The following is a 16808-nucleotide window of genomic DNA, read 5'->3' as shown; positions in this document are numbered from 1 at the left end:
GCTATCAGTGAATATATCTTCTAGGGAACACAGGAAAATTTCACTCCCACCTGAATGGAAGCTTTTCATTTGTAGGCTAGTGCTCCTGTGATTTCCAAAGGGAGGCTATCAGAGCAAGGAGGGAGACCCAAAAGGTAACAGAAGCTAAACGCAGAGTTTCAAAAGGATATGCTTTCAAACTATTGGTTTGCAACATGTCTCAGTCATGTCACTGTCATTACTTCCTACTGCTACTAAAAAATAACACTGCTTTTTATCACTGGGTGGGAGCTGCACAACAATTAACTCCAACAAGATGTAAACTGACCTCTCTTGCTTCTGTTAACTGTACAAAAACAACAATAATACATAGTGACATATTGCTAAAATGCTAACAGATTATTCAATTAGTGCAGTACTCTATCAGCTTCAAGACTTTTTATAGAAACAGTGCTACAGGGTAACTCCTTTCAGAAGGTTTCACAGACCTGGCATCTTTTTCTGTCTCCTTAACATGGGGTGAGCAGCCTCCCCTCAAATAACAGGATTACTTCTACTTGGGTAACAAGGCAATTGAGACAGAAAAAAGTATTTAAAAAACAAATCTCATCAAATACTTCTATACCCATACAGTATGTATACATAAATACAAATACAAATTAGTCTGATAGTTTTCCTGGAACAGTTTCAGATGTTTTCCTAGGAGAATATACATTATCTCCCATGACACAGAACACCAGTGAATAGAGCTGATTTGTTTAAACAGATGAAGAAAGTAAAACATCACTTTTTTTCCCCTCCCAGATAAAGAGCCAGCTTTGATTCCAGTCAGGTACCATGCAGCCTACAAGTGCCACCACACTCTCAGCACCTATCACTGACTTGAAAGCTTACAAGGTTAAGAGCAACTAGACATTTACACAGAACATCCCACTAGACGAGCTAAATTATTTAGTATGTTTTAGGCCATAAATCCATCTCTGACTCAATATGCACATGTTGTTGAGGCTTCAGAGGACAGAAGCTTTTTCCATTTTGGTTCCACCCAAACCAACTTATTTACATTCACATACTTTGAGATAAGATTTTCAACCTTCTTTCCTGCAGCCCCCAACCAATTCTAACAGTCAGCAGATAGCCAGCAAAACCAGAGCTGTACCTCTACCAACACCAAAATGCTTACAGGCCAATAGTGATCTCTAAATATTGTCATGAGAGCATTGTATGCTTTCTAAACTTCTCCAAAGTCTCCCTGTTAGTTGTGGTTTGGATTTGCATGAAAACTGGAAGACATGAAGAAACAATTATACACACATACTCCTCACCTCAGCTTTTCCACACGTTTTTCCTGCTTCAATATTTCTAGTACTACACCATTGAAGTGTTCCTCTCAGAAAGTGTCTTCCCCCTTCCCATTTAATTTCTCTTCAGTATTCCTTTCTCTTGTTTTCTCTCCCATGCCTCTCACCTTCTACTTTTATGATTTTTTTTTCTCTATCCCCTCTTCTATTTCCAACTCAAGCCCTTCTAAGCACTGTCCAAACCCACAAAGTCCCTCACTGCTTCCAAATACAGAATATTAAAAAAATCCTGAGAGGAAGCAGATGACAGTGAATTGAGATTGTCACTCTCCTGGAAAGCAAATCTACAAGTCCTATGCTTTATGAAGAGTTAAGAACATTATAATGCAAAGAATTTCCTGGAAAAATCCTGATGTTTTATACAGGAAAAAGGTAATTGCAATATAGCAGATATCATCTACATGCTTTTGAAGACAGAGTGCTGTCAGTTTGTAGGAAGTTATAGGCCTTAAACAGTCACTAAGCATTCTGCTCAATCATATACAGTAGTTGAGTAACTAAACAGCTGCTACTCAACTACATTTATCCCTTAGCTTAGCCCCAGTTAGGGCAGGCACAACAGCAATCGTACACAAACATCAACAGATATTATCTGTCTACACACACTAGCACTTACACATTAAAAACACCTGAGAGAAAACTTCTAAGATACTGAGCCCCCTATTACTCCACAGATGAACATTTTAGAGGTTTCATAACTGTGGTGGTCAGTTTAATTTCACAGCTCATCATAACACCCCAAGGTTATACTCTAACAATTACAGAAGGAAAAAAAAAAACACCTGAGAATAGTCCTAAAAAACCCTCATCAATACATACATCCAGAACAAACATTTTCCCTGAACAATGGACCTCATTAAAACCAAGCAAACCAATTTTACCTTACTTCTAACTTTCAAGAATGAACAACTGCAGCTGTACCTCAAGAGCAGGATGAACACAGATTTTGAAGAACAGATCTCCCCAACCCATAATTTAATAAGCTCTCTGGAGTCAGTCAAAAGCAACTCCACTCACATTTCTGAGTTTTGACATTTTTGTCAGTTTTCAAAGTTTACCACACTGGGCCATAGAGGAAAAGTTTTTGCTTTCAACTGAACTGGCATATATCCAAAGCCAACTCATTGTTCTAGAAGCAAATATCCACGAGATCAGAGTCCCACCCCATGATTTTATTCTGAAGTTAGCCATTACGCTGCTACATCTTAAGAGTATCTTTGTTTCCCTCTAAAAATCTATATTCTGACTCCAGCTTTTTACCAAAAAACCCACAACAAACATCAAATGGACCAAATTCTCTACTGAGCAGAAGGTTCTGCATCCATGAAGTTGACACAATTCACAAAATCATCCCCCATCTGTCAACTACTGTATCTAAACAGTATATTCACAGGCACTAGGAATACTCAAATTACATTTTCCATGCCAATCTAATATTTTGTTACCGGGAACAAATAATAAATAGTCAACCCATGAATTTTCAACCAGGACAGGTAGGAAAGAATAGTAGAAAGAAAAGGAAAGTGAAACATCCTCGATTTCTTCTCCTCCAAAGCATCTCTCCCCGAAATATATTCTTTTGAGACTACAGGAAATATTGCTCCCTGGAAATACCAAAGTGAAAAAAAAAGCAGGAGGAGGGAAGGAGTTACTATCTGTACATGCTAAAGTCCCAGAGAACACAGTAAGCAGAACTGTAGAGAATCAAAACACAATCAAATAGTGAAGTTACCATATCTTAATGCATGGTTTAAGAAAATTGGAGGCAATAAGCCTTAAAGTCAGATAGAACAGCAATAAAATACTATGAAAAGTTAACTTGTTATAGGTGAAAGTGAAGTCCACAACATAAGCATTACCAAGAGGATCTTGTGGCTGCTGGTATGATACAGCCAGGGCTCATACAGCAGCGTCACAGAAAACAGCCTTTCCCCAGATTGCTTCCTGCCATGCCTCCCACAACCTGCTCCTGTTAGAGTTAGAAAACTTGAACCGAGCTAAAACTTGAACCTAGTTAGAAAAATCAGTTTTTATCAGGTGTAGAAGATAAAAACAGACTCACACAAATGGATCCTTTTTATCCACCGCAGCTTTTAAAACATAGGTAAAGCATGTACTCACCCAGTAGAGGGTAACAGGTCTGCCCGTCAGTATCTCGAGGTACAGTGACCTTGTACTTTTTCCACATAACTTTTTTGGCTGTTTGAACACTCATGATCAAGCTCACTCTTTGAAAAACAGGAAAGTGAAGATGCAGAGGAAGTACACACTAGTACCCTTGCAAGAACTGCATGCTGGGATTCAAGGGGGAGGGAAGCACTGTTTTTCCTCACAGGGTTCAACACATTCAGCCACAAAGTGACTGACAAAACAATACAGGAAAAAAAACCTTTTAAAACATTGTATGTAAACAAGTAACAGACTTTAAACTACTTGAGTCTTTTTTTTCCTCTTCAAAGAGATTAATATAGACTGCTTTGCTACTCCTTACCAAAGCAGGACAACACTCCAGCCTTCAAGCACCAGAAAGTTAAATTCTATGTACAGAAAACAAGAAACAAGGTGGCAATTTTCTGTTCAAATCAACCTCTCTGGTCAAATATACTCATTTTAAGAACCCTAAGGGGTTTTTTTGCATTTACATTGCAAAAAGCTTACAGTATCACCATGACACTCTTTCCATGCATTCAACAGAACATGAAACCAGAATGACTCTGCAAGGTGAGCATGCACATATTTTAATGGCCTTGCAAAAACGCAAAAGAAAATTTTAACAAAGTTTCAGCATAAAAAGGAAGTCCTACAAATAAACCTCTATGTCAAATTACAAAATATGACTAGGCATGCCATTTCCACTATGCAATAATTAAAGATGACAGACCACAGCCCAGTAAAGCAGAAGGTTAATAATGTAAGGCTACGATAACATCAGCATTATTTTACAAGTGGGCCTTTAAACTGTGTTTACCTCCAATACAGAAGGCAAATCCAATCCCTCGACCCTCAACATCATGTTGCCAACTTCCTAATCAAATTGAAGACTCTGAATTCTTTAGTTATGGAAAATATGCAAATATAGATTTTACACATTAGGATATTGAACTGTACAGAATTCTTACAGTCACCAAAAAGTAATGCAAGAGAAGATGAACTGTAACAGAAGTACAGGCACTACAATCAGAGGAGATGTACACAGGAAAACTGGTTTCAGAAGCAGAAAGATTGATTTGTCTATCTCATGCTATCAGACAACTAAATACAGCTTTCACCTCTTCATTAATATTGCTGGGATAGTTTACTGTGACATACTAAACAGATGCTTTTGTGTCAGGACAATATTTTTCTTTACATTTTATTGGTCTTTGTAGGCTGGGATTTTTTTTCCCAATTTTAAGAGTTCCTCAAAGTCAAAGCCTGAACCACACGCAGAAAATGAGTTTTGTTTCCTTCAATGAATCAACCATACATTCAAGGGGCTAAATCAGGCATTTGTATCCAAATGTATCCATTTGTATCCAAATCCGTAGACTAAACAAACAAGAGCAATGTGGAAAGGTAATAAAGTTTGTAGCTAAGATTTCCATTTTAAAAACAAACAATAACGATGTGTTTTGCCATAGCAAATAAACATTCCCGTGCCAAGCATTTCAAATATAAAATAAAAAGACACTGTCAACACTACCAAGCGTATGATGACAGTTATCAGGCAGCTATGCACATACACTAGAAATCTTACCAACAGTACCCAAACTCCCTTTTTCTCAGATCTTGAAAGGACTGGTCTGCATGCCTAACGAGCACTCTCCTGTTCATCCAATGCTTCATCTCACCTTGGTCCCTGCCATTCCAAGATAAAGCCCATACACGAATTAAGACTCACTTTTGGCAAGTATCTACTGGAGAGAAAGATATGTACAAATTTCAGAAGTCAACTAGTTACAACACTTCTGGGTTTTCCACTCCTCAATAAAACAAAAACGTTTGAGGACCACTAGTCTAAGCCTCCATCAGTCCCTGGAACTTCAACAGAAAGATATTGAAGGGGCTGAGGGAAACCACTCATTCATCAGAAAGCTCCCCAAGCTCAGTGCTCAAGCTCTGCCTGCCATCAGCAACTACATCATCTACACTAGAGAAACTGCTTTTATGTAATAGCAAGTTTTACTTTGCAAATCCGACATTTCAGTAAGAACAGACTGAGAATATTAAACAACAACCCACTTTTAAGTTAAACATAGTGCATATCTCTCAGATACAATTTCTGACACAAATTAGTTTCATGTTGGAGCCTATTTGCAAAGAACTTCGCTTTTGGATGGCTGGAATATTTTTAAGCTAGATTTTTTTTAAATGAAGCTACGTCTTTTGCCAAAATGTAAATTACTGGGTGTGAAATCCATGCATTAACTACCAAAAAAAGCTGATAAGGAAGAGAGACATTGAAACCTGGGGGGAAGTTATCTTTGAAGAAGGCAAAGAAGGATTTGTTGCCTTTCTAAAAAAACCTCAGGAGTTCAACACACTAGCACACCCTTTACCCATAAACCAACTTCATTCATTAGGGGAAGATGGTCTTATTCCTACTACTACTGAATTCAACAAGCTATTTATTTAGCAGCTCTGACTGGAGTACGTGCTTTCTTTTATTCACTCTGGTGTTGACAGTAGTAATCAAATTTTGTATGTACCACTGGCTCTATTATAGTTCAACACCAGCTGGCCAACTTCCCAGTCTTCTTATCATATAAGATAAAAAGACCAGCCAACAGACCAGTTGAAACCATATTGGGAAGACAGATGTAGAATGAAGCCCAGGTGAAAGCCTAGTAAATAGGATTCACATATTAAGCTTGCCCATGATTGCAAAGAACAGAACAAGGCCAGACATAACACGACAAGCTTACTTGAAGACTTTTCAGAAGAACTGGAGCTTAGATGGTGATTCAGTTCCTGCAGAAGAGGTCTGAATGCCACACTTCATACATGAGACTACCCATTAATAGCTCAGTCCATGCAGCAGGGAAAAGGAAAGCACAACAGCAGAGAAGTGAAGAAAAGAGGAAAAGAGAATTGTGTTCATTGATTTGAAGGTCAGCTCAAACACTTAAGATCACTTCTCTGTCAGTCACAGCACAAAGTAAAATTAACGTTCAGAGGCAGGCAACAATGGGGGTGGATGACAACATCCTTTAATTATAAAAATCACGTGTATGCAAGGCAGTCTAGAATGAAATTTCATTTCCATTTCTTCTTTGCCTTTTGGGAGGCTCCCAAAAATCATTGAATGCCTTGACTCTGAGAAGAGGAAATGGGTTTTTTTCACTACCTCTCTCCTTCTAGCTTTGTTCTGAGTAGGCTCTGGTTAACCTTGCTCTGAACTTCCATTCTTCAAGAAGTCCATCGAGAAAGGCTTGATTTATGGAGAAGGAAAACTACCACCTAGAGGATGTCTTATGGGAGCAAAACAAGGAGACATTTTCTCCGTCACCTTCCTTCTCCATTGCTCACAAGCCAAGAGACTTCTTCCTAGAGGAATAGCATACTTCTGCAAGGTTCCTTCACTACCTGTCAAACCCTACCCTTTGTAACACTGCTATAATGAGCTTCTACAGTGAAGCACTTATGCTGTGAGATATTAACACCCCATCATTTTGTTTAGGATGTTTTATTTCGCCACAAAGCTGGCCTAACAAACATGTTTTCAATTAGCAGACCACACCACACTTGCTTCAACAAGAAAAGGAGAGAGTTTAGAGAACAAAGATAAGGAGAAAGATGCTGGAAAGGCAATAACAGGAAATAAAACATAGTAATGTTGAAGGTCCTGCTGCATTTTGATGGAAACTGGCCATTTATTTAACCCCTACTTTTAGGAAACCCACAGCAACAGCAATTTCAGAGAGATAATTGTTTTCAGTATTTTTATTGAAACCTCCTACTACACAGCAGGTTCATGTCAGTACAAAGCTTTCTCCTGAAAAGGGAATTAGCAGAACAGTAACTGCCCTTGGTACAGTGGAAGACAGTTTTGAGTGTGGCAGCCATTGCACCACTGCAGCATGGATAACATTCTCTCAAGTGCTCACATAGGTAGTTCCAACAGCAAACCCTGCCAGCACACAGCATTTGAGCCATGCTGCACTTGACACACAGTTCTTGCTAAACAGCATGTCTGTGGCTACAACAAATAATCAAGTGACTCATCCTGCAAAGTAAACAACACCTTCCAAATACCTCCAGAATTTTAGTTACTTTTCAAAATTCCTTTTTTACATTGCCGGGAGGAACCTCTTTTTCTTTTATAGATACTGAAGGGAATATTTTGAATGTAAATACTGAGAAAACCTGTGGAGCACATTATTCTTCCAAAAGCGTTGTTTAGATTATAGTCATACCTGTGAAGCCTAACAACACACAACCAGTACTCTCACAAAACATCCTGGGCTACCTGTTTCCAGCAGCCCAGAGGAGTGACAATAGGTCCACAGAAGATATTGCTTCTCATTTAAGATGCTGAACAAACCTTCTGAAACAAGGTTCCTGCCCATCCATAGGCATGTTTGTAAGACAAATCCAAATCAATCTACGACGGATGCACAGCTCACCTGTGTGCCTGTATACTGGGCTGTAACATGTACTTCAGTGGAAGCCCTGTGCTGAGCCCCAAGTGGCAGCACATAAGCCCAAGCACAGAAGAGAGACTATCACTTCTGCCACACTAGACCCCTGAAGCAGCCATATGGTGGTTTACAGTTCTCAATACCTCTTGCCCTTGACAGCAGACATTGCCCTGATGTAGTGGGACAGACGGGGGAGCCTGGGCTTGGCCTGCCAGCCAAGTGACTGAGAGAGCTGCTGGTAGGCAACTCCACCCAGAGTGGAGCATTCACCTCAGCATACTGTGCAGCACTGGGAACTACTGTGGGAAAACATACTGCTCCTAGAATGCATCTTGCTCCTCTGCCTTTCACAGGCCAGGATACAAGCCAAAGCTTACTAAGAGCTCAGACAAATGTATAAATAAAATTACTTGTACCTTTTCCTGTCACTCATTTTGTAAATGTCAGTTTATGACTTCAAAAAATGAAGCATCTCAAAAATCCCTTCTAAATTGCACAGATTTTTTTTTTTCCTTAGAGACTGTCTTCTGATACATTCTTTTTAAACTAGAAGATGGAGGCAGAAGGAATGTGAAACCTATACGATTTAATTCTTAAGCACAGTTACATAGGTTGGTTTAATTTTGAGCACACTTCCATAGGTATCCATTCGGGCTTATGTTAATTAAACATACTTCTGCTAACAAACTCTGACCAGAGTTATACACTAGTAAAGAACAAGAATGATCCCATCAACAGCAGAAAAGCAACACAAGGCACTCCAAATCACGTACGTCAATATATCAAATGCTAGGAGCCCTACAGGAGAAAGCACCTCTGTGGAAGAAGTCTGCTACTGCAGCTGATGGACAAGAGAAAAGTACTAGCCATCTTCTAACTTCAGATGTCAAAAAAGGGGATGAAGGAGGGAATAAAAACTCTGGATGTAACCCACTCTATATTGTGTGTGTATATATATATATGGATATAAATACACACTCACAACAGCAGACTAAGCCAATAGGAGCAGCCAACCCTCCTAGCTATCCCCCTGCTGATCAAGCAGGGCTATGCAGAGACATTGGGGTTTGCCTCAGGCTGGGCAGAGGGGAAGGACATCACAGGAAGAAGCCTGGAAAAGCAGCTCTAGAGCAAGGACATAGCTATGCGCCTGCCAAAGCCTTCAGGCCTTTGCTGAGGACACCTCCATCAGCTAGTCCTGCAACCAGTCTTCATCCTGAAAGCTAAAACCCTCATCTACTGCTGGAGAAGGGGAGATAATCACAGTAAAATTTGTCACAGGCTCATTTCAAAAGTGAGGGCAATGAGTGAGGTGTTAGTGGTTAGCAGAGTGCCAGCAACAACTGCAGCTTGGAAAATCTGGATTTTTTTTTCTTTTTTAATGCTCTGACATGATGGTGATCAGATAGCACACAGACATTAACTCTTCATCTGTACCATTTAGAGCAGACTATTGGTGTAATGCCACTGAACTGTCACAAGTATGCATATTTATTACCAGTCTTTTTTTAAATTAGCATTACATTTCTCCCACCTAGACAGTCTACTTCCCTTCCCATTTGCAACAATATATTTTATTTATTTTTCCAAAACAAAAAAACCACAGAGGGTAAAGAGGACAGCATTGTGCAAAGCTGCTGTGCCTTCTGCAGGAACTGTTAACAAAATCCTTTGGACTTCACACTGTTGTCATGTTGGGGATAGGGAGTTTGGCTCACCAGGAAGAAGGATCAGCAGAAAGTCTGCATTAGTAACCCAAATCTCCCCGTTCCTTCCTTGAACAGCAAGAGTAGAGAGCTCCCTAAGCTAAACAGCCCATCTTTTCATAGTGCAGAAAACTAGGAGTCAATAATAAGCCCAGAGGCAACCTAAAGGAAAATAGCCTGTTCCTTATGTTTACATAGCTGACCATACATGGCTCAGACAGCCTTCCTACCAGAAGCTTTTTGTCCATTAGAATATTTTGACAAATATGTACAAGAAGTTTGACTCATTTGTGCTGGAGTTTGCCTTTTCTCTAATTGTTGTAGTTATTCTTAAGACTGTTACATGTCCAACACACACATCTTTCTATTTCTCAGAGAATAAACCTGTCACCTGCCAAGGACTCAAGGCAGACATCCCTCTCACATCGCACTGCTGTCACTACAGTTAAAGACACTCAAAACGTACCTACTCAGTTCAGCATGGGAAGCCTGTGGTGGTTGTGCAGGAGTCCAGGTGCACACACCCAACCCAGGGTGCTAGTGCAACATTGCAGTTCCCTGGGCACCCAGGTGCTTCACCCTCCCTTCTCCTGAACAAAGACTGTATCAGGCTGCATATGAGAAGGAATTTCTTTACTGCAAGGGTTGTCAGGCATTGGAACAGTGTGCCCAGGGAGGTGGTAGAATCACCATCCTTGGAGATGTTTAAGAGACAGGTGGATGTTGCAATTAGGGAAACGGTCTTAGTGGTCAATAGGGCTGGGACAAAGGCTGGACTCAATCTTAAAGGTCTCTTCCAGCTGAAATGAATCTATGATTTTAAGACAGAGTTACACCTCAATCATTTTTTCAAACTACAGAAAACCCATCTTAAAATTACCTGCTCTGCTGCCACACTATAAGGCTTTACTTTCATCAAAGACCCCTTTACCAAAAAGAAAGAAAACACCCAAAACATCCCCACACAAAACCCACACTCCAGCCCAATCCTCCTTAGAGCTTCCATATAACTGCATCTTGTTAATTTGTCCCAGTAGTTAAATTGCACTCATGGCTAAAAGTTGACACACCATTTCAGCTGCTGATCTCCCTTTAACAACTACAAGTTGCAAATTATTGTGCGCTTGTTTAAGGTCTTGTCAAGACTGCAACAAGGCCAGAGAGCATATTTCAACAGAAAATCCAACACCAGATGTTTTGGTAGGTATTAACACTCTACAAAAGACTGTATTAAAAATCATTGCATCACTGTTGTCAGATACTAGAAGTGCATCATCATTAAAATTAATGGCCTCTTTCTCCCCTCCCTCAGTAATTAGCACAGCATGAAAGAGTGAACTATGTTCTCTGTTAAATATGAACCTACTGGAACCTGCAAAATAGCTATTATACTAGTCTGAGGCTGAGGCCAGTTTACAGAAGACCATGAAGCAGCAGCCATAGCAACAGAGCCACTATGCTGCACTGCCAACTAGCAATGGGAATCAGACAAGAACAAAAGCAAAGCAACAAACAGCATCAACCTGCTTGCTTAGGGCCACAGAAACAGAATTAAAGCTCTCAGAGGGAGGGCTCTTCATTATCAAGGGACTAGGGAAGGAGAAGAGTATGGTGGAGAGACAAAGCACATGGCACAATTGAACCATTACCTAGAGGGAAAAGAGACCCGCACAACTGAACACACTCTAAAAGTGTTCAGTAAAAGTAACCATATGTACACACTGATAAGCAGAGATCCAATAGGAGGGAAGAGAATAGGTACACATCCTTAAGCGAATAAAGTAGACTATCTCAAACCATCTGCCCAGGTTCTCAAACAGAGGCTGGGGACCAGTTCAGTCCCCACATCAGCTGAAGAGGTTAAGTTAACAGCAGGGTTAGCAGGCACCTTGCTCAGCTCCACACTATCTTAAGGAAAGCCCACACAAGCCACCAGTGTATAGCATCAGTGCAGACATAATGGGAGAAGGATGAGGCAGCAGCCAGCAGCTGAGAGGCAGTAACTCATTCAGTAACTCGTTCAGTTTCACAAGCTAGCAAAAAATTGCTTGTTTATACCCTCACTTGTTTTCAAGAAGTTTTCAGCAAGCTTTCTGTGCATATCTTTCACAGGCTTCTGCCAGGTCAAAGGGAAAACACTGGGCTCAGTTATTTAAGCTCAGCAGTGTGGAGGAGTAATTACCAAAGCTCCACTGGACAAAAGGATTGCATTCTTCTATTCTTCAAATGCCACCACCCACCAAGACATAAAAAACCTCCTAGAAACCTTCTAAGCAAAGCCAGCATACACTGCACATAAGTTAGCCTACAGCCACAGAGTATCTGTCTCAAACTCCATCTGCATCTCTGAAAGTACTATGGTACAGTGATGAACTCTGCTACTGTTGCCACCACTAGTACAGGTTGTCACCAACATAATCAAGCGTTAGCTGACTTTGAAGTTTAAATCATGTGAATGCCTAGATAGAGGCCACAGGTACACTAAGCTCCAAGAAGTTTTCCTGTTCAAAATTGACTCACATAGACATTCCCAACCCAGAAAAATGAACCCCCAAAATACAACTCCTGCTTCACAATGACTCTGATGCAACACATGCAACAGCCTTTCACATAAATACTTCATGTCAATAATATTCATGTTTAATAGCTGATTTTAAAGTAATTTGAGGGTTAAAAACAGATATCATACACTATGCTAACATTGTTGGTCACCTTACTGAAGCACCACACCTTAAACTTGAAATATAAGTGAGCATGCAATGTCATCCAGTGTGACTAGCAGCTTGTCTACTATTTGTTCTTAACACCACCACCCATTTTGTACTGTCGGTTATGTAGCCATTTGACATTTACTTCAATATCCTTAAAATAAGCTCAATAAAGTTTCCCATTACTTTTACATAAGCATTTTAAAGCTGAATCCTTTTAATTCAAAAGGAAAGAAAAAATATCTTATCCCTCTCCTGCTTGATTAAACGAGTGCTTTCATGTATTTTAAAAACATATATCGTGAGTATGATTCTGATAAATACATGAGTATGTAATCTAATAGTAGTAATCTAATAACTTTTCTTGAAAGACTTTACACCAAAGTGGATAAATTGAAATTCTGAGGTACCACTCACCATCCTATGTGTTCAGGAGTCTAACTCCATTCAGCAGAGAGACTTTTACAACTCCATCTGCCTAGCAAAGCAAAGTGCTCCACATGGTACACCATGTTTGACAGTTTCTTCCTTAGTCTTATCTTTCCTATCCTATTCACTTTTGTTGCTGCTACCAAGCAGAATAAAGTTCTCTCAAAGGATTTTCTTACTAGCTTAAGTTCTTCACCTGGATGATCTTTCAAGGTCCCTTCCAACCCTTCTGAGATTCACAGTGTGCTACTGAAAACCAAGCCTCATTTCTCTCTATAGATTTACCAACACATACAGGCAAAAGCCACTTTAAACATGCTTAACACAACTTACCTCAACGTTGGCTTTGTGATGTTAGAGGTGTACTTCAAAAAAAGAAGTTTTATGAGCTTGTAAAACTCAAATACAAATAAAGGAGACCAACAAAAGACAGAAACAAGATGTATGGCCACTGTAATTTGCTCAAACAACAACGTGCAGCCCTCCAGGCTCTTTGTTACTCTGCCTTCAGCTTGCACTAGACTTGATCTGTATTCAACCAGATACTCATTACCAATAGTATCTAACTGCAGTATTCCCACAGACAGTTATACTGTCATATAAACTTTTCTATTATTTATGCACAGTTCCTTCATCCTAACTACACCAGTTTAAAACAGCTCTAAGAATGAAGCATTTGTAATTTACCTTCATTGCTACTGTGCCTTTTTTCTCCCACTTCATACCATCACTGAATTAGTCTATTTCTTTAACCTGCTTGTAGGTGCTTTTGTTTGATTTTAGAAACACTTTGAGCTCTGACTTATTCCACTCCAAATAGTTTATCAAAAAAAAAAAAAGACACTTTCTAATCACAGAAGTACTTCAGGCAAGCCACAGAAAAAAAAGAAAAGAAAAAAAAAATCAAAGCCCTATTACATAATATCTTCATGAACATGTTCAGAATAAAAGAAATCCCCACAATATAACACCTTTACAGCTTCAGTTGCAAGATAAGCAAGACAGTTTAGGAAAAAGGTGGCAAGGTTCAAAAACAGAACTCTATAGAAATGCAGCTAAATTGTTTATATTAAAAACAACAGCTAACTGCATTTGGTGAAACTTGTGTTACTGAGTACTTGTGAAGCCCTGGGTCATTGAAAAGTAGCTCTAGCATAGATGCAGGCAAATGACTACAAAGAGTAGAGAAGCTACATTACCTAGAAGTCTGCTTTAAACCTGAATCCTTTACATCCAGCTGTTACAGAAAATTCCAGAGATTTTTTTATGACTGGGGAGGATACAAGACACAGGTTCTGCTGCTGCTAGGGAGCAGGAAGGTTGAACCAGCAGCCGCAATCCCAAAACCACACAGGGTTTGGGAGATGGAATTGGAGAAGATGAGTGCTTCCAATCCAACCCACTGTTTACAGAAACTATACAGGGTTCCTGCAGGAATCTGAAGTCTCAACTTCAGTCTTTTTCTTCCTGAAGATATAAAGTTCAATCTTCTTAACTAAGCTTCATGGCTAATACCACTATAAAAATAAGAATATTTCCATTTCATCTGTTTCAACTTGTTCTACCCTAGAAGTTCCCATTCCAGCATTCTGGCAGTAGTCTATAATCAGACAGCTGCCACAGGCTTTCTTTACTCTGTAAAAAAATTACCAGATACTAAATTCCACTGTAAAGTGCCATATCATCCCTTAAAAAGCAGAACACACACATCAGGATAATGTTAGAAAGGCTTGGTAAACATTGCAAGTACAAAGTAGCGATCATACCCACAACAACTTCACAGAAATGCAGAAGTGTTTCAGCACTGTTGGCCTGAACAGAAGTTCTCTAGATATTTTGGAATAAGCCAAGTGTCTTAACCCAGGTTAGCAAACACACATTGCCAAGATTCCCTTCACCAAAAGATCTTCTAGACAGCATCACTATAATATCCAAGTACCTTCCAACTAAGTGCAGCATAGAGTTTAGCTCTCTAGAGTCAGTCACCCCTCCCTTTTTAGCACTGGAACAGTGCCAGTAGCAGTAAATACACAAGGAAGGAGGGAGGGAAAATATCATCACAAATATACATCCCTTGTGCTTATAATACAAAATCCATTATGAAGGTGGAAGCTAAGCAGACTAGAACAACTATGTGTCTCATGTTCGCATTAACAAGTTATTGCCAGACCTTTGACTAGGATTTAGGAACAATGAGTGCAGGAAACAGAAAAAAATCATAAAGCAATTATCTCTCATCTAAAAAGCTGGGCACATAGTGGTGAACTTCAATATAGTGCAAACAGAAAGCATAAGGAAACCATAAACATAACGCTTAAAGGCTGAATTAAGTTTCAATTTCAATAAAGCCAAGCACACAGGATGTAAACCCAGCACAGCCACTGCTACAGAACTGCACAAGCCTCCCACAAGCTGGGTGGGGACCTCTTGCTGAGAGTGAAACTAACATTTTCCAGCAAGTTCATGAAATCACTACTATTCCCACTTATTCAGTCGAGCAATTCAAACAACTTTCATGCTTGCATATACAAGTAAGTACACAGACACGGAAGGAGACAAACATGAAGGACAGGAAAATATAGCTACTAATTTCCAAATGCAGACCCTGACCACCAGAAGAGACTTAGTACATCTTGGACCAAGTATAAAAATAATTACCAGCTTTTTCCAGCAGAGTCAGAAGTTGTGAATCTACCTGTCTGCAGAGTCCAGGTGGCCAAGACACTGCATATACAAAAGGGAAACTGATGTATGCCAGAAAATAAGGACATCCATGAGAAACCTTGGGAATTAACCTTATCAAGCATGTAGAGTAGATGAACTCAACATCCATAAATAGCTATGAGAAATGTTTGAGACTGCTTCTCATTCAAGATACCAGAGCTGGCCAGGAAAGACGGGTGAGTTCAGGGTGGAGGGGAAGCAGGAAAGTGTCAATAAATAAAGAGGTAAGTTCAGGCTGAGGGGCAGGACAGGACAAAGAACAAAAATAATCAAAGGACCTTAGAGCAGTGTAATTTTTCTTTTTTAAAAAAACCACGTGAAATTTTGTATAAGTTACAAATCACCACATTTCTATTAAGTTTGAATTCAACATTTAACAGTCACATTTCCTATATCCCCAATGTACAGGTGCCTCCCTACACAGTCTAGATGTGACAAGGAGGTAAATCCATCCATACGGGTGGTCCAGCCATGTCAATGACACTCTCCCAAGCATGTACACATACACACTTGTTGCTTGCTGCCTCCAAATTGCTCTTGCTAGCTAGGGACAGCTGAGGCTGGAGTTGGAAAAGCTGACCCTGCCACCAGCTGACATGTGGGAGGGGTCAGCCTAACCTGATGGAAGCAGCAGACTTCAGTATGAACTTACTATGAACTGAGGATTTAGCATCCTCCTAAGCAACTAAAGGGATACACCTCATTAAAGATGGACTTCTAACTATCTCAGCTCCACACACCACTGTAAAATTGTTTTTAGCTTGAAAAGGCTACATAGTTTTTCAGGAATTTAATTATTTCCAAACAAAATTCCCAGAAGGGAAAATATATATAGGTATATATGCACAGGCATATACATCGACATATGCCTGTCTTATCTTTAAGCATAAAAAGATTGCATCTTGCTTCATCACTTGAACAGTGTCTTATATTGTGGCTGTGCTTTTGTACATTGGGAAGAAACATCCAAGCTAGATGTACATAATTGCATTTCTATTTATTTTAACATTTGTAAGGGGGAGGGGTAGGAATAGGAGCAATTTTTACAATGCCATTGCCTGATAGTTAAAGCTCATGTTTTTTCAGAAACAGTCTTTTCTTCTTTGGAACTCTCTGATGTCCATTCCCCAACCTTTACAGTAGCTTCAGTAGGTACAGGCCATGACCTTGGTATCCCAGATTACCATACATAGTATTTGGTATTTTGAGCCGTTTCTGCCACTTGGAAATCTTATTGCCTTTCTCTCAACATTAGTCAAGGGTGACACCTGCCTACCTAGT

General features: G+C 39.7%; 1 protein-coding gene across 10 annotated transcripts in view; it reads right to left on the bottom strand.

The window, feature by feature from the left end:
* The window catches only part of UTRN (utrophin), a 367525-nt gene that overhangs the window by 328855 nt on the left and 21862 nt on the right, over nucleotides 1-16808 (bottom strand). For 2 of the 10 annotated variants that reach the window (XM_061991646.1, XM_061991647.1), the window contains exon 1: nucleotides 3462-3558. The exons of 7 other annotated variants lie outside the window; for them this stretch is intronic. In XM_061991646.1, the coding sequence (XP_061847630.1) occupies nucleotides 3462-3555 (94 nt within the window). In that variant the 5' untranslated portion in view covers nucleotides 3556-3558. Of the gene's footprint in view, nucleotides 1-3461; nucleotides 3559-15461; nucleotides 15538-16808 lie in introns of those variants that run through there. One more of the 10 variants, XM_061991650.1, reaches the window with a different exon arrangement.

The sequence above is a fragment of the Colius striatus genome, chromosome 2 (genome assembly GCF_028858725.1).
Source record: "Colius striatus isolate bColStr4 chromosome 2, bColStr4.1.hap1, whole genome shotgun sequence".
NCBI lineage: Eukaryota > Metazoa > Chordata > Aves > Coliiformes > Coliidae > Colius > Colius striatus.
The sequence above is the reverse complement of the archived record's forward strand: the minus strand, read 5'-3'. Positions and strand labels throughout refer to the sequence as shown.